At 47.8% G+C, this 14,859-nt stretch overlaps 1 protein-coding gene across 2 annotated transcripts in view; it reads left to right on the plus strand.

Annotated features, from left to right (window-relative positions):
* CDCP1 (CUB domain containing protein 1) overlaps positions 1 to 14,426 on the plus strand; it is a 61,734-nt gene extending 47,308 nt beyond the window's left edge. For both annotated transcript variants that reach the window (XM_027957743.3, XM_042236386.2), the window contains 4 exons: positions 739 to 1,119; positions 5,502 to 5,867; positions 8,153 to 8,240; positions 10,847 to 14,426. In XM_027957743.3, the coding sequence (XP_027813544.1) occupies positions 739 to 1,119; positions 5,502 to 5,867; positions 8,153 to 8,240; positions 10,847 to 11,279 (1,268 nt within the window). In that variant the 3' untranslated portion in view covers positions 11,280 to 14,426. The remainder of the gene's footprint in view (positions 1 to 738; positions 1,120 to 5,501; positions 5,868 to 8,152; positions 8,241 to 10,846) is intronic.
* Positions 14,427 to 14,859: the final 433 nt, after the last annotated feature.

A 14,859-nucleotide genomic window follows, 5' to 3' on the forward strand; every position in this document is an offset into this window, starting at 1 on the left:
AAGAGCAAGTCTTGAGGTCAAAAACTTTGGCTTCTTCCATTCTTTTTAACCCCTTTAGTTAACTAGCCATGCCAGACATGTGCTCGTCATGTAAGAAATGTTCCGTCAGTGGAGAGCAGCAAAACCAAGAGGCACCTCCCTCCTGGGCAACCATCATCTCTCACATGGATGCTCTTAGGGTCTCCACTGAGGCATTAGCTGGGTCCAGGAGAGGCAAAGCAGCTAGCCCAGGCCACCCTGATAGGAAGCAGCAGAGCTGATATGCCAGCTGAGATCTCCCCAGCTCCACTCCCTGCTCTAATCACTAAGCAGAAGTGCTTCCCCACAGACAGAGACACTAGGCAGTAGGGCTGCGTGCTGGAAAAAAATCCACTCTTGGCCCATGTGGCACTTGGCATCTAAGATATAGGTTGTCTTAGAGGTGAGAACTGGCAGCAAACAAGAAGAGAAGTTTTCAACTCTGACTCCTTCCCAGAAGGTGGTCTGCCAGTTTAGTGGAGAGTAAGAAAGCGAGAGCAGGAGGTGAGCTAGGAAAGGAGCACCAGGGAGGAAGGAATGAAGGAAGAGACCAAAGGGAATAGCGAGAAAGCCTCGGGCTAACTTGAGAGCTGGAGAGGATGCGCTTCCGGTTTTCTCCCAGCTGGGTACCACTGTGCACATCCAGTCTCCTCCCAGCCAGGTACCACTATGCGTTTCCGGCCTCCTCCCAGCCGAGTACCACCCGCCCCTCTTTCACAGGCTGCTTGGACCCCCGGTACTGCCACAGGATGCGCTACTCGCTCCAGCTGCCACAGTTCATCTTCCAGCTGCCCGTGCAGCTGCACGACTTCACCTGGAAGCTGCTGGTGCCCAAGGACAGGCTCAGCCTGGCGCTGGTGCCAGCCCAGAAGCTGCAGCAGCACACGCACGAGAGAGTCTGCAACACCAGCTTCAGCTACCTGGTGGCCAGCGCCGTGCCGGGCCAGAACCTTTACTTCGGCTCCTTCTGCTCTGGAGGGTCCATCGAGCAGATCCAGGTGAAGGAGAACATCTCGGTGACCCTCCGCACCTTTGCCCCCAACTTCCAACAAGAGAGCGCTAAGCAGGACCTGACTGTGTCCTTTATCCCCCACTTCAAAGGTAAGGGTGTCTTTCACTCTCTCCCCATCTCCATGCTCCCTTAGCCTTTCTCGTTGGAGAATTCATTTTGCTTTTGTGATCAACTTAATTGCCGATTAGAAGAGAAAGGGGTACCTGAGTGGGCTATTCCTCTCGCAAGATGAGGAATCCTAATCCTGATTTTACCATTAGTGTAGACAATTCCAGGAGTTAGAAATAAGTCTCTGACATCGCTCTCTGACAATCAGAGGTGATGGTTGGTAGGCAGCAGAACAAAAAATCAGCTCTCGAGCCTTTTTTGGAAGCAGGCAGGGCATAAATGAGAACTAACTATAGTCTTAAGTCCTGGATTCTTGAGGTGGTAACATAAAAATCCTTATGCAGACATGCTTATGATTCTGCTTTGACAATTCAGAATGTGGTTCAGAGGACACAGGAAGGAAAATGGGGAGAGAGATGAATCTTTGGAGCTCTTGCATGGGGGAGCAGAGCCCTCCTGGGAGGCCAGTGCATAATCTTCTCAGGCAGTAAATGAGGTTTAAATCAGTCACAATGGATGAACTCTATATGGCTGATTTTGTTGGGGGTTTTTTTTGCTCTTTATGTTTTTTACTTTACAACACTGTATTGGTTTTGCCATACATTGACGTGAATCCGCCACAGGTGTACATGAGTTCCCAATCCTGAATCCCCCTCCCACCACCCTCCCCATATCATCTCTCTGGGTCATCCCAGTGCACCAGCCCCAAGCATGCTGTATCCTATAACGAACCTAGACTGGTGATTTGTTTCTTACATGATAGTATACATGTTTCAGTGCCATTCTCCCAAATCATCCCACCCTCGCCCTCTCCCACAGAATCCAAAAGACTGTTCTATACATCTGGGTCTCTTTTGCTGTCTCGCCTACAGGGTTATCATTACCATCTTTCTAAATTCCATATATATGTGTTAGTATACTGTACTGGTGTTTTTCTTTCTGGCTTACTTTACTCTGTATAATCGGCTCCATTTTCATCCACCTCATTAGAACTGATTCAAATGTATTCTTTTTAATGGCTGAGTAATACTCCATAGTGTATATGTACCACAGCTTTCTTATCCATTCGTCTGCTGATGGACATCTAGGTTGCTTCCATGTCCTGGCTATTATAAACAGTGGTGTGATGAACATTGGGGTACACATGTCTCTTTCAATTCTGGTTTCCTCGGTGTGTATGCCTAGCAGTGGGATTGCTGGGTCGTATGGAAGTTCTATTTCCAGTTTTTGAAGGAATCGCCACACTGTTCTCCATAGTGGCTGTACTAGTTTGCATTCCCACCAACAGTGTAAGAGGGTTCCCTTTTCTCCACACCCTCTCCAGCATTTATTGCTTATAGACTTTTTGATTGTAGCCATTCTGACTGGCGTGAAATGGTACCTCATTGTGGTCTTGATTTGCATTTCTCTGATAATGAGTGATGTTGAGCATCTTTTCCTGTGTTAGCCATCGGTATGTCTTCTTTGGAGAAATGTCTATTTAGTTCTTTGGCCCATTTTTTGATTGGGTCATTTATTTTTCTGGAATTGAGCTGCATAAGTTGCTTGTATATTTTTGAGATTAGTTGTTTGTCAGTTGCTTCATTTGCTATTATTTTCTCCCATTCAAGGCTTTTCACCTTGCTTATAGTTTCCTTTGTTGTGCAGAAGCTTCTAATTTTAATTAGATCCCATTGTTTATTTTTGCTTTTATTTCCAGTATTCAGGGAGGTGGATCATAGAGGATCCTGCTGTGATTTATGTCGGAGAGTGCTTTGCCTATGTTCTCCTCTAGGAGTTTTATAGTTTCTGGTCTTACGTTTAGATCTTTCATCCATTTTGAGTTTATTTTTGTGTGGGGTGTTAGAAAGTGATCTAGTTTCATTCTTTTACAAGTGGTTGACCAGTTTTCCCAGCACCACTTGTTAAAGAGATTGTCTTTACTCCATTGTATATTCTTGCCTCCTTTGTCGAAGATAAGGTGTCCATAGGTGTTTGGATTTATCTCTGGGCTTTCTATTTTGTTCCATTGATCTATATTTCTGTCTTTGTGCCAGTACCATACTGTCTTGATGACTGTGGCTTTGTAGTAGAACTTGAAGTCAGGCAGGTTGATTCCTGCAGGTTCCATTCTTCTTCCTCAAGATTGCTTTGGCTATTTGAGGTTTTTTGTATTTCCATACAAATGGTGAAATTATTTGTTCTAGCTCTGTGAAAAATACCGCTGGTAGCTTGACAGGGATTGCACTGAATCTGTAAATTGCTTGGGTAGTATACTCATTTTCACTATATTGATTCTTCCGATCCATGAACATGGTATATTTCTCCATCTATTAGTGTCCTCTTTGATTTCTTTCATCAGTGTTTTATAGTTTTCTATATATAGGTTTTTAGTTTCTTTAGGTAGATATATTCCTAAGAATTTTATTCTTTTCATTGCAATGGTGAATGGAATTGTTTCCTTAATTTCTTTTCTACTTTCTCATTATTAGTGTATAGGAATGCAAAGGATTTCTGTGTGTTAACTTTATATCCTGCAACTTTACTATATTCATTGATTAGCTCTAGTTATTTTCTGGTGGAGTCTTTAGGGTTTTCTATGTAGAGGATCATGTCATCTCCAAACAGTGAGGGTTTTACTTCTTCTTTTCCAGTTTGGATTCCTTTTATTTCTTTTTCTGCTCTGATTGCTGTGGCCAAAACTTCCAGAACTATGTTGAATAGTGGCAGTGAAAGTGGGCACCCTTGTCTTGTTCCTGACTTTAGGGGTAATGCTTTCAATGTTTCATCATTGAGGATAATGTTTGCTGTGGGTTTGTCATAAATAGCTCTTATTACGTTGAGGTATGTTCCTTCTATTCCTGCTTTCTGGAGAGTTTTTATCGTAAATGGATGTTGAATTTTGTCAAAGGCTTTCTCTGATCTATTGAGATAATCATATGGCTTCTACTTTTCAATTTGTTAATGTAGTGAATTACATTGATTGATTTGTGGACATTGAAGGAGCCTTGCATCCCTGGGATAAAGCCCACTTGGTCATGGTGTATGATTGTTTTAATGTGTTGTTGGATTCTGATTGCTAGAATTTTGTTGAGGATTTTTGCATCTATGTTCATCAGTGTATATGGCTGATTTTGAAATTCACAGTCACTGTTACAAAGTTTTCAGTTCATTTTTAAATTGACCGAGAGTTTAATTCAGGGTTTACTCCATAGTTTTGTTCTCAGAGCCATGAGTGGGAGGGAGATGAATCTTTGGCCGGTGAGATTAAGGTCAGTCCAGGCTGTCTGGTATCTAGGTTACCAGAGAAACTCCTTCTGGGGAGTCTTTGAAAATAAGACACACCACCCTCAGTGTGGAGGGTTGGGGTTTTATCTTACCCGAAGGTAAGGAGTGGATTAGAGACCCTTTCAGCTTTGCCATTCTAGAATTCCTCCCAGAACCTGAAGTTTTCTAAATCTCCAAAATATAAATCAGTATATACCAGTCCCACCATGGTGCAGAGCATGAGATGAATGTTAACTCCATTGAGGGCATATTTCTTTCTTTCTATTTTTAACTTTTCTGGCCATACCATGTGGCATGTGGGATTTTAGTTCCCCAAGCAGGAATCAAACCTTCGTCCCTTGCATTAGAAGGTGATTCTTAACCACTTGACCACCAGGGAAGTCCTGAGGGCATTTCTGAAAAGAACCTGAGATAACCACCAGTTTGGCAAACTGGCCTGTTTTATGTTTGGTTGGTTTTCTCCAAAGGCCTGAGAACCTACTTGAAGACTATTCTTTTGCTGACCAATATGGTAGCCACAGACCACAGGTGGCAGTTTAAATTTAAATTAATAGTAAATGAAGTTAAAAACTCAGTTCCTCAGTCACACCAAGTACTTTCCAAGTCTTGCAACAGACACCTGTGGCTGTGACCACTCTCCTGGCCAGTACTGATCCAGAGCTTCTCTGTCATGGCGGGATGCTCTGTGGTCTGGACTCCTCCACCTTCCTGTTCTCTCCATCTTCTTTAAAAATGATTTATTTTATTTATTTTTGGTTGCACTGGGTCTTCGTTGCTGCCTGCGGGCTTCCTCTAGTTGTGGTGTGCAGGGGCTACTCTCTGTTGGGGTGCTCGGGCTTCTCATTGTGGTGGCTTCTCTTGTTGCGGAGCACAGGCTATGGAGGCTCGGGCTTCAGTAGTTGCAGCACATGGGTTCAGTAGCGTGGAGCTTAGTTGCTCTGAGTCATGTGGAATCTTCCCGGACTAGGAATAGAACCCGTGTCCCTTGCTTTGGCAGGCAGATTCTTATCCACTGTAGCACCAAGGAAGTCCTGTGTTCTCTCCATCGTGATTGAGTGAAACAACCTCTGAGTGGATTCTCTTCCCTTTCCTGCAGAAGAAAGTGTCTTCACAGTGACCCCAGACACGAAAAACAAGATCTACCTGCGGACCCCTAACTGGGACCGGGGCCTGCCGTCCCTCACCTCGGTGTCTTGGAACATCAGCGTGCCCCGCAACCAGGTGGCTTGCCTGACCTTCCTCAAAGAGCGAACAGGTGTGGTCTGCCAAACTGGGCGTGCATTCATGATCATCCAAGAGCAGCGGGCCCACGCCGAGGAGATCTTCAGCCTGGAGGAGGAGGTGCTGCCCAAGCCAAGCTTCCGCTATCACAGCTTCTGGGTCAATATCTCCAACTGCAGCCCCATGAGCGGGAAGCAGCTAGACCTGCTTTTCTGGGTCTCGCTTACCCCAAGGACCACGGGTAAGGTCTTTTAGGGGTAGTGATGAACATGAAATTGGTGGCTCAAGAGTTGGGAGCAAGCCTGGAAGGCAAGTCAGAAAGCATGGATTTGAGCCCTGGCTGTCCATGTATCAGTTAACTATTGAATCAGTAACTCTGAGTAACAAACCACTCCAGAATGCAGTGGTTTAAAAACAGCTGTTTGTAATCGGTCACATGTTGGCTGGGCATTTCTGGTCTGAACTGGGCTTATCAGATTCATTCACTCAAGCCCCTGTGGGCAGCTGCAGGTGGGCTAGAGAACTTTGTCAGTCTTGACCAAACATGCTCACATTCTGGGGCCCAGACAAGATCAGCAGAGACAACTGGGATTCCTTGGCTCTCCTCCATGTGGATTCTTACCCTCCAACCTGGGCCCCTCTCATGGCAAAGCCAGAGAGATGCAGGAGAGGCTGGGGGAGGCATGCTAGGTCGCCTGATGCTTCAGATTAGAAACTCATACCCAATCCCTGTGACAGCATTGGTTTGGTCAACCCAGATTCAAGGGGAGGACAGGTAGGCTCCACCTTTTGGTGGGAGGAGCTGCAGAATCACACCTAAAGGACATGGTTCGGGCAGAGGGGAGAATTAGGGCATTTTTTGTAGTCAATCTACTACTGATCTCTTTCTGACATAGAGAAAGTCTCTTTTGCCCTCTGAGCTTCCTCATCTTCCTTCTGTAGAGAACAGATGACTGTAACTACCCTGTAAAATTTTCACTGGGCTTTCAGAGTTGGTGACTCAAATGTGAGAACCTGAAAAGTGGGACACAGATGCATGACACTTTTTATTTAGTCCAGTGAAACATCAGAATCCTTGAAGGCCCTTGGTCGTGAGCCACAGAGCCACGATGAGGATTTTGCTCTTATGCCCAGAGTGGCAGCATCCACTGGAGGGTTTGAGGTAATCTGTGCTGGGGCCATGTTTGCACTTTATTCCAAAATAGTCACAGAGCATCCCAGAGTGTTGGAACCATGGAGATTTGTTCCCTGACCCCTTCTCTTTTTTGATGGTCAGATAGATTGTGTATCCTCCCTGGTGGATAGATTGTGACCACCCAGGCCACACAGGTGGTCAGCAGCAGGAGAATCGACAGGGACCGGAAACCACGTGTGAAAAGCTCGCCCACATTCTCAGATTAGCTCCTGGGTTTTTTCCTTCTCTTCCATTCATTTTCTGTCATTTATTTCTAGCCCTGTTTCTCTCTCAGTCTCACCTCTTGTTTTCTTGTTGAGCAAGCCAGAAAGTCTAAATCCCAGTTTGGTGCGGGGCTCTCTCTCTGCCTTCTTTTCTTTCTCCTTTGTACAACTGTAGGAGGACAGCACACATGAGACAACCCTCTCCTCACTCCTCCTCTGACTTTTGACTCCCTGCTTTCTTCTACACTCTTCTCTCCTCCAACTCGGGCAGAGGATTGGGGGAGCACAGCTGGGATAGGCCAGGAGTAGCCTTTGGAGTAGATCTGGTAGGTCCCCCAACTCACTGCATAAAACTACCCCAGGATTTAACGGCTTAGATGGTCACCTTTTTTTTACGCCCACACTCCAGGGGTCAGGAGGACCTCCCAGGTGGCACTACTGGTAAAGAATCCATCTTCCAGGGCAGGAGAAGTATGAGACACGGGTTCCATCACGGGTCTGGAAGACACCCCAGAGGAGGGCATAGCAGCCCACTCCAGTACTCTTGCTTGGGAAATCCCACGGACAGAGGAGCCTGACGGGCTACAGTCCCTAAGATCGCAAAGAGTCAGACATGACTGAAGCGACTCAGTATGCAGGCATGGGTCAGGAATTCAGACAGGGTACAGCAGGTGGCTCATCTCTGTTCTAAGATATTGGGAGCCTCCGGCAGATGCCCTGAACAGCTGCGGGGAGTGGGCTGGGATGGTTCACCTTTGTTCACTTTCAAGGCTGAGGTGGGACCTGTGGGGTTTTTTTTTTTCCCTCCTGGAGTCTCAACATGGCTGCTTGAGCTTCCTCACAGCATGGTGGTCTCAGCATAGTCAGACTTCTTACACGGTAGCTGGATTTTCCTCAGGAAACAGAAGACGCTTCCACATTTCTAAAAGGTTAGGCGCACACCAGCTCAGCTCATATTCAAGAGGAAAGGAAGCAGATTTCCCTGAATGTGAGAGGAGCGGCATAGGCCTATGGGGAGGGAAGGAATGGATGGCGGCCATCTTTGAAGACTGTCTACTGAAGTTCGTCACCAGGCTAAACTAACCCCACATGTCTCCTCATCTCTCTCCCTTGTGTCTCTGCTCACAGACCTGACTGTCATCGTCCTTGCAGTGGTAGGAGGTGGCGCCTTACTGCTGTTTGCCCTCGGATTCATCATATGCTTCGTGAAAAAGAAGTAGGTGGAATTTCTCAAACTCTTCTCCTGAGCTGACACCTCCTTATATCACACAACCCAGAGCTGTCATTAATTACTGACTTTTTCCCCTTGCTTTCGATTGTCCCCCCCAAAGATCAATCTTAAATACTATTGCCGGGGGGGAATTCCCTGGAAGTCGAACAGTTAGGATTCCGAGCTTTCACTACCTCAGGCACAGGTTTGATCCCCGGTCAGGGAACTAAGATACCACAAGCTGTCTGTCATGGCCAAAAAAAAAAAAAAAAGGGAAAATAAACGATAGTGCCAGATGTGAATTATGCTTGGGGGTTGGGGTTGGTGCAGAAATCCCCTACCTAGCAGGAAAGAAAAAGAAAACACACATGTGACATTTTAGCCTGCAGTTTTTAGGCAGCTGCCTCAGCACTAGCTCCCTGTGAATCATTTACTGTCTGCTCATTAGACTGCGGTCCTCATGGGGGTGATGTTGGCAGAAAAAGCTCACGTAAGCCCTGCCGGACCAGGCCTGTGAACCTGCTCCGCCGTCACCTTGAGGTACACATGCACGCTGCCCAGCTTGTTCTCCTCCAGTTTTTTAAACAAACTGTCTGCTTATGCTTGTTTGTTGGCCTCCAGACGAGTACCAGAAAGCCAGCCCTGTGGGCAAGAGACAGGAAGAGCCAGTTAACTGACTCAAGTCTCACCTTCCACCCCCTCAGGATGACAGCTTCTTTTTTATGAGAGGACAGGGTTGACCTTTTTAGAGATTGACCTTAGTCCACGCTGCTACTAGAGTTCATCAATTCTGCTCATATTTCTGATTAAAGCCATGGGTGGCAGGGACAGTGGGGGTGTGTGTCTATTTTCCTTAGCAAAAAAACTGAAAAAAAATTTTTTTTTAATTAACTGGGTCCATGAACAAACAGTTGAAATTGCTGATCATCAGTGAGACTGTCTAGAAATGTCTCTGCTGGTGAGGACGGGCCGGCAGGTCCAGGGGAGATGTCTCCTCAGCGAAATGGGATTGCACATGTCTTGCATGAGGGGAAAAGACTTCTTTTAATGACACATCATCGTATGGTTTCTCTCAGGAAACTTTCCCGTCTGGGGTGCATGGTATGTTCAACCTAGATGGGAAAGTGTGTCATTAATACTGAGAGCCAGCTTCCTGCTCAGGAGGGAATTGGGTGGGGAGGGGAGGGGCCCGCAATTGCCTCCATCCCTAAAGTGCCCCAGTCCCGGCCTGAGAATCCCCAGCCCCCTCCTTGCTGTGGGGGAGGCTACTGGCTGGCAGATTTACATAAGGCTCCTCCATCCCCAAGTTAGGGTGGGAGGAAACACAGGTTCTGTAAGGGAGAAGGGCAGACAGTGCCGTTGAACTTGTTCCTTAAGCATGTATTTCCTGGGACTTCCCTGGTGGTCCAGTAGCTAAGACTCCACGCTCCCAATGCAGGGTCCCCGGGTTCGATCCCTAATCAGGGACCTAGATCCCACATGCCACAGTTAAAGATTCCGTGTGCTGCAACGAAGACCTGGCACAGCCAAGTAAAAAAAAAAATTTTTTTTTTAAAGCATGTATTTCCTGAGGGTCTTCTGGGCCTTAGGAACCAAATGAGGTGCTGGGGATGCACAGGGGACAGAAGAGCATAGTGGGGACAAGAACGGCGCTGTGGGAGCACAGGGGAGGTGCATCATTACAGGACTTCAGGCTGGGGTCCTGGCAGCCTGCTGTTCTGGCTGGGGAACCTACAAGCTACATGTACTGGATTTATTTTTATCTCAGAAAAGTCCAGGTTCATCATTATCGAACCTCCAGCCAGGGAACTGCATTATGTGATCCCTTATGCTGATTGAGCTAATGTCCTCCATTTGAATCTCTGATTGGCCCAAAAGTTAGCCTACCCTGCTTTTCACTGGTGGAGATGGAGAGCGAGGCTTTGTTTTCGAGGCAGGGAGTATTAATGCTCGTCCACGTCCAAGTACCAAAAAACATTACAAACCAAGCGTCACTGGTGGTGGGAGGGGAAGTCGGGCACCCTGGGCTGACTTTTGTCTTGTTGGTTGCTCTTTCCTCTGTTGGAGGTTACTGCTGAAAGGACTGGCTCCCTCTGCTCCTTCTGAGTCCAAACTGTCCCCAGCTCCTACTAAAAACTAAGATACAAGCTTCCATCCTGAGTCTCGTGTGCTGTCATTTAGAATCAAAATGGACATAGCTTGTACACGTGCAAAAGTGAGCTGAAGCGTTAGCTACAGGAAAGAATTCAAAGTCGTGGGAGGCTGGCCTGGGCATGCCCATTTCTGCTAGGAAAGGGTATTATCAGACCCTCCGCCTTTAGACACCACGCGGGTAATCAAATTGAGGCACGGATGGTGTTGACAGTGCCCATTCCACACCACTATCTGCTCCTTAAGTTTCCACCTTAAAAACTGGAGACAGAGTTGGTCCCTCCTAAACATTCTCTGAGGACAGGAGTTTCCATTTCAAATGCTAAAGTGACCTGAGGGACTCAGGGAGACCTGGCTATAATCGACCCTGAAGGATCCATTATATGTTCCAGTAGGGACATACAGTTGATGGGCCTCTAAGGTCACATTCTTCCTGATTTCTGTCTCTTTCCCTCCCTCAGTAAGAAAAAGAAGATCACCAAGGGCCCAGCCGTAGGCATCTACAATGGGAACGTCAACACCCAGATGCCAATGCAGCCGAAGAAGTTTCAGAAAGGGCGCAAGGACAACGACTCGCACGTGTATGCCGTCATTGACGACACCATGGTATACGGGCATCTTCTGCAGGATGCCAGCGGGTCCTTCCACCAGGCAGAGGTGGACACCTACCGGCCCTTCCAGGGGCCCACGGGGGACTTCCCTCCCTCTCCACCCCCCACAAACTCCAGGGCCCCGACCGTCAAGCTGGCCACAGATGAGCCGCCCCCTGGCTCCCCTCCTGAGTCTGAGAGCGAACCGTACACCTTCTCCCACCCCAAAGACGGGAAGGTCAGCAACAGGAGCACAGACACTCCTCTGCTGGATGCCCACGAGCCCACGGAGCCCGGGGAATAACAGGGACCCACCCAAAGACTTGGCATACAGCAGGGCACTGAGATGCCCTTTAGGGTTCCCACCCATATATCCTGAAGACATGGAATTGTGTGGAAAGACAAAAGGAAGTTTTTCCTGAATGCCACCAACTTCTGATTTCCACGTGGACTCACTCCGCCGCTGAGACGTTGATCGTGATGATGTGTGATCTGGATGCTGTCATCTCCGGGCACGTCCTTGTGTACTCAGGCTGGGTTGTAACCAGCCCATAATGAGAGGGAAGCGGCTGAATCACCCAGGACAGGGCTGCAGCAAGCCCCACATTTGCGTTTCGACCTCTTCAGGTTGACAGTGTCAATCCCTGGGTCCTTGCTCTCACTGGGGAGCCCCTGGATGAAAATATCAGTGTGCTTTTTTAACTATTATTATTTATTGGGTGGTCCCGGGTATTTAAGAAGTCAAATGCCATGCAGCTCTTCTCACCTGGCATAGTGGCAGCTCACGCTCACTGATTAGATGGCTGGGTTTTGACTTCTGTCCGCCGTTAGATAAACATGTGCCTGTCCTCTGGGCGGTGGGAATAATTTGCAGTCTCTCCAGCCGGAAAACTGTGTGTGTGTGTTTGAGGGCACTGATGCACATCTGCTTTGAGCAGAGACTTGCTGGTTGTCTTGCTCTGCGTGTGGTTCTCTCGCTGCAAAAATCCATCTTGAGTCGCATTGTCCTTGGATCTAGGAATAGGAGAAATGTCCTGGAATTGCAGTGTGTGGCTCCACCCAGCTGCCGCAATGCTTTAACATTTTAAACAGAAATGCAGAGAGTATCTTCATCCTCTAGAAACGTTGAAAGAGGATTTCCATGGTGGCTCAGTGGTGGGGAGTCTGCCAGTGCACGAGACACGGGTTTGATCCCTGATCTCTGAAGATTCTTGCGTCAGGTCAGCTGAGCCCGTGTGCCACTATGGAGCCAGCACTCTAGAGCCTGCGAGACACAGCTACTGCACACCACAACAACCAGAGAAGCCCCAGGGCCGCAACTAGAGAAAAGCCTGCCCAGCAACAAAGACCCAGCACAGCCAAAAAGATACCAGTAAATACAGGTGCACAGTAGAAAGGTAACACTGAAAGGTACAGGAGGGAGTGGCCACTCGTATTAGTTGCTAAGGCTACTGCAACAAATTACCACACGTTTCCTACCTGACGGTTCTGGAGATCAGAAGTGCAAAACGGGTTTCCCTGAGCTAAAATCCACGTGTCAGCAGAGCTGTGCTCCTTCTGGAGGCTCCAGGGGCGAATCCATCTCCTTGCCTTTTCCAGCTTATAGCGGCCTCTCACATTCCTTGCCTCCAGTTGCGGCATTGTGACACTGCTGTTGTTCAGGCGCTCATGGTGTCCAGCTGTTTGTAACCCCATGGACTGCAGCACACCAGGCTCCTCTGGCCTCCACGCTCTCCCACAGTTTGCATCTGTCCTACCGACAAGGACCTTTCACTTACGAACCTCACCCAGGTAACCCAGGGTCATCTCCCCATCACAGGATCTTTAATTACACTGAAGATCCCCTTTGCCCTGTAACACATCCACAGGTTCCGGGGATTAGCACATGGACCTTTCTCCTGCCTACCACACTTTACCCACCCCAGGAGAGACTACAGAATGTTCCAGCCTACAGATGTGTTTTGTTAGGCCTGCAGCATCTTTTTAAAGAATTACTCACCAACATTTGAAATGATAAAATGTTTACATAACAAATCTGGATCGGAAGATCTGGCATGCTGGGACTTGCATGCTCATCAAAAAACAGCCTGCTGGAGTTGAAACAGAGCTGCTCTCTAGAGGGGGCACGCAGTTCACACCTCTCCCTATTGCCTCCCACACAGAGGCTGAGGGTCTGTTGCTGTGGGTGAGTGCCCTTCAGGGTTGCTTCTCTCATAATGAAACGGAAAGTTCAGGACCCATACCTCAAGTGACATAAAAAGACAAGTCTTGAGGTTGATATGTGCTTCAGGAAAGTTGTTTTGTTACACCCAGCCCACATCTTTCATTTATACTAATTACCAGCCCAGCTCCTGCAGGCGTTTGCCTTCGTGGCCCCTGCTCTCATCCAGGAGGAAAAGGACTGTGTTATGGCTCGTCAGCACAGTCCCAAGGTCAATATTTCTGTGGCAAAACCTCCTTTAAAAAATAGATGCGGGTTGTCAAATTCAGTGACTTCACCTTGAAAATGTGCTGTCTGGACTTGTCCCCTTGCTACTTTGCCTCCATGAAAAGTTTTGCAATCATCTAAATGCTGTGAGGTCCAAGGTCTCTTGAATTCTTTCCAGAAAGAGGAGTATTATATTATTATTATTATTATTGTGCCTTTGGTGCTCCCTGTGACACTTTTACTCTGAAAGGCTGGCTCTGCCCAGGGACCCTCATTGTCTTGGCCTGAGATGCTGGCAAAGCCCCTCCAGGAAGGACCAGAGGAGGTCTATGGCTCCTTTCCTTTTGTGAAATTGTATCACTATTTAAAATCATCACTGAGGCCCTGCTCCTCCATTCTCTGCCTTCTCCGACCTCTTGGCCTCTTCTGAGGGTCACTCAGCACTCTGAATTCCACCCCCAAAGCGTGGCTGTCATCACACACATCATCTTTGCCTGCAGGGGCCCCACGTCGCCATTTCCTTTTAACCAAGAGCTCAAAACTCCAGACCACATTACTATCTTCCTGAGACCTCAAGTAAATCTCAAGTTCTCCAGAAACATGCCTCCTTGAAGGGGCCACAGTGATGTACCCCTGGCTCTTCCCTTTAGAGCTCAGGCCCTATTTCTGTAACATATTTTCAGGGTCACTGAAAACCAAACACATTTGTTGAAGCCTAGCTGGTGCCAGCAGAGTGCCCTCCATGCCGCGTCTCCCTTCAAGCCCATCCTCTGACAAAGCCTGGCTCAGGCAGGACTGATTTAATGCTGCAGCCATTTTGCAAGATTGGGGGCGGGGGGTCTCAAGGAAGAGCCAGGGGGAAAAGCAGAAGTCTAGGCGATGTAACCTTGGTGAAGGTTAGGACAGATTTGTGCGGATCTGCAATGCTTAACTCAAAATAATTTATTTGTTATAGATACTTTTTAGGCAGCATTTTGTTCATTTCCTATACTTTTTTAAATAAACAAATATATGGAAAAAAAAGAGGTATCAGGTTGTTTAAATGCTTTGGCAGCTTGTCCCCTAGGTCACCTGAAGCCCTCGTTCCCCGGTTGTTGACTGAGACAGGTTCAGCAGGAGCTCAACGCATTCCATCTTCTCTATGTGTTTATGTTCTAGCAGGCCAGGCTTTGAGCTGCCAGTGGGTGACTCAGAGGCCACAGTTTGTTCTGTTCTGTTCTTGTTGAGGCAGCTGGAGTCCCCTCTGTGTGACCCTCCTAACACCTGTCCCCTATTGAGGCCACCGTGGCCACTGACTGCTCAATGGCTCAGCAGTAAAGAACCCACCTGCAATGCAGGAGCTGCAGGAGACTCGGGTTCCATCCCTGGGTCAGGAAGATCCTCTGGAGGAGGCAATGGCGACCCACTCCAGGATTCTTGCCTGGAGAATCCCATGGACAGAGGAGCCCAGTGGGCT

Source organism: Ovis aries, chromosome 19 (genome assembly GCF_016772045.2).
Source record: "Ovis aries strain OAR_USU_Benz2616 breed Rambouillet chromosome 19, ARS-UI_Ramb_v3.0, whole genome shotgun sequence".
Classification (NCBI taxonomy): Eukaryota; Metazoa; Chordata; class Mammalia; order Artiodactyla; family Bovidae; genus Ovis; species Ovis aries.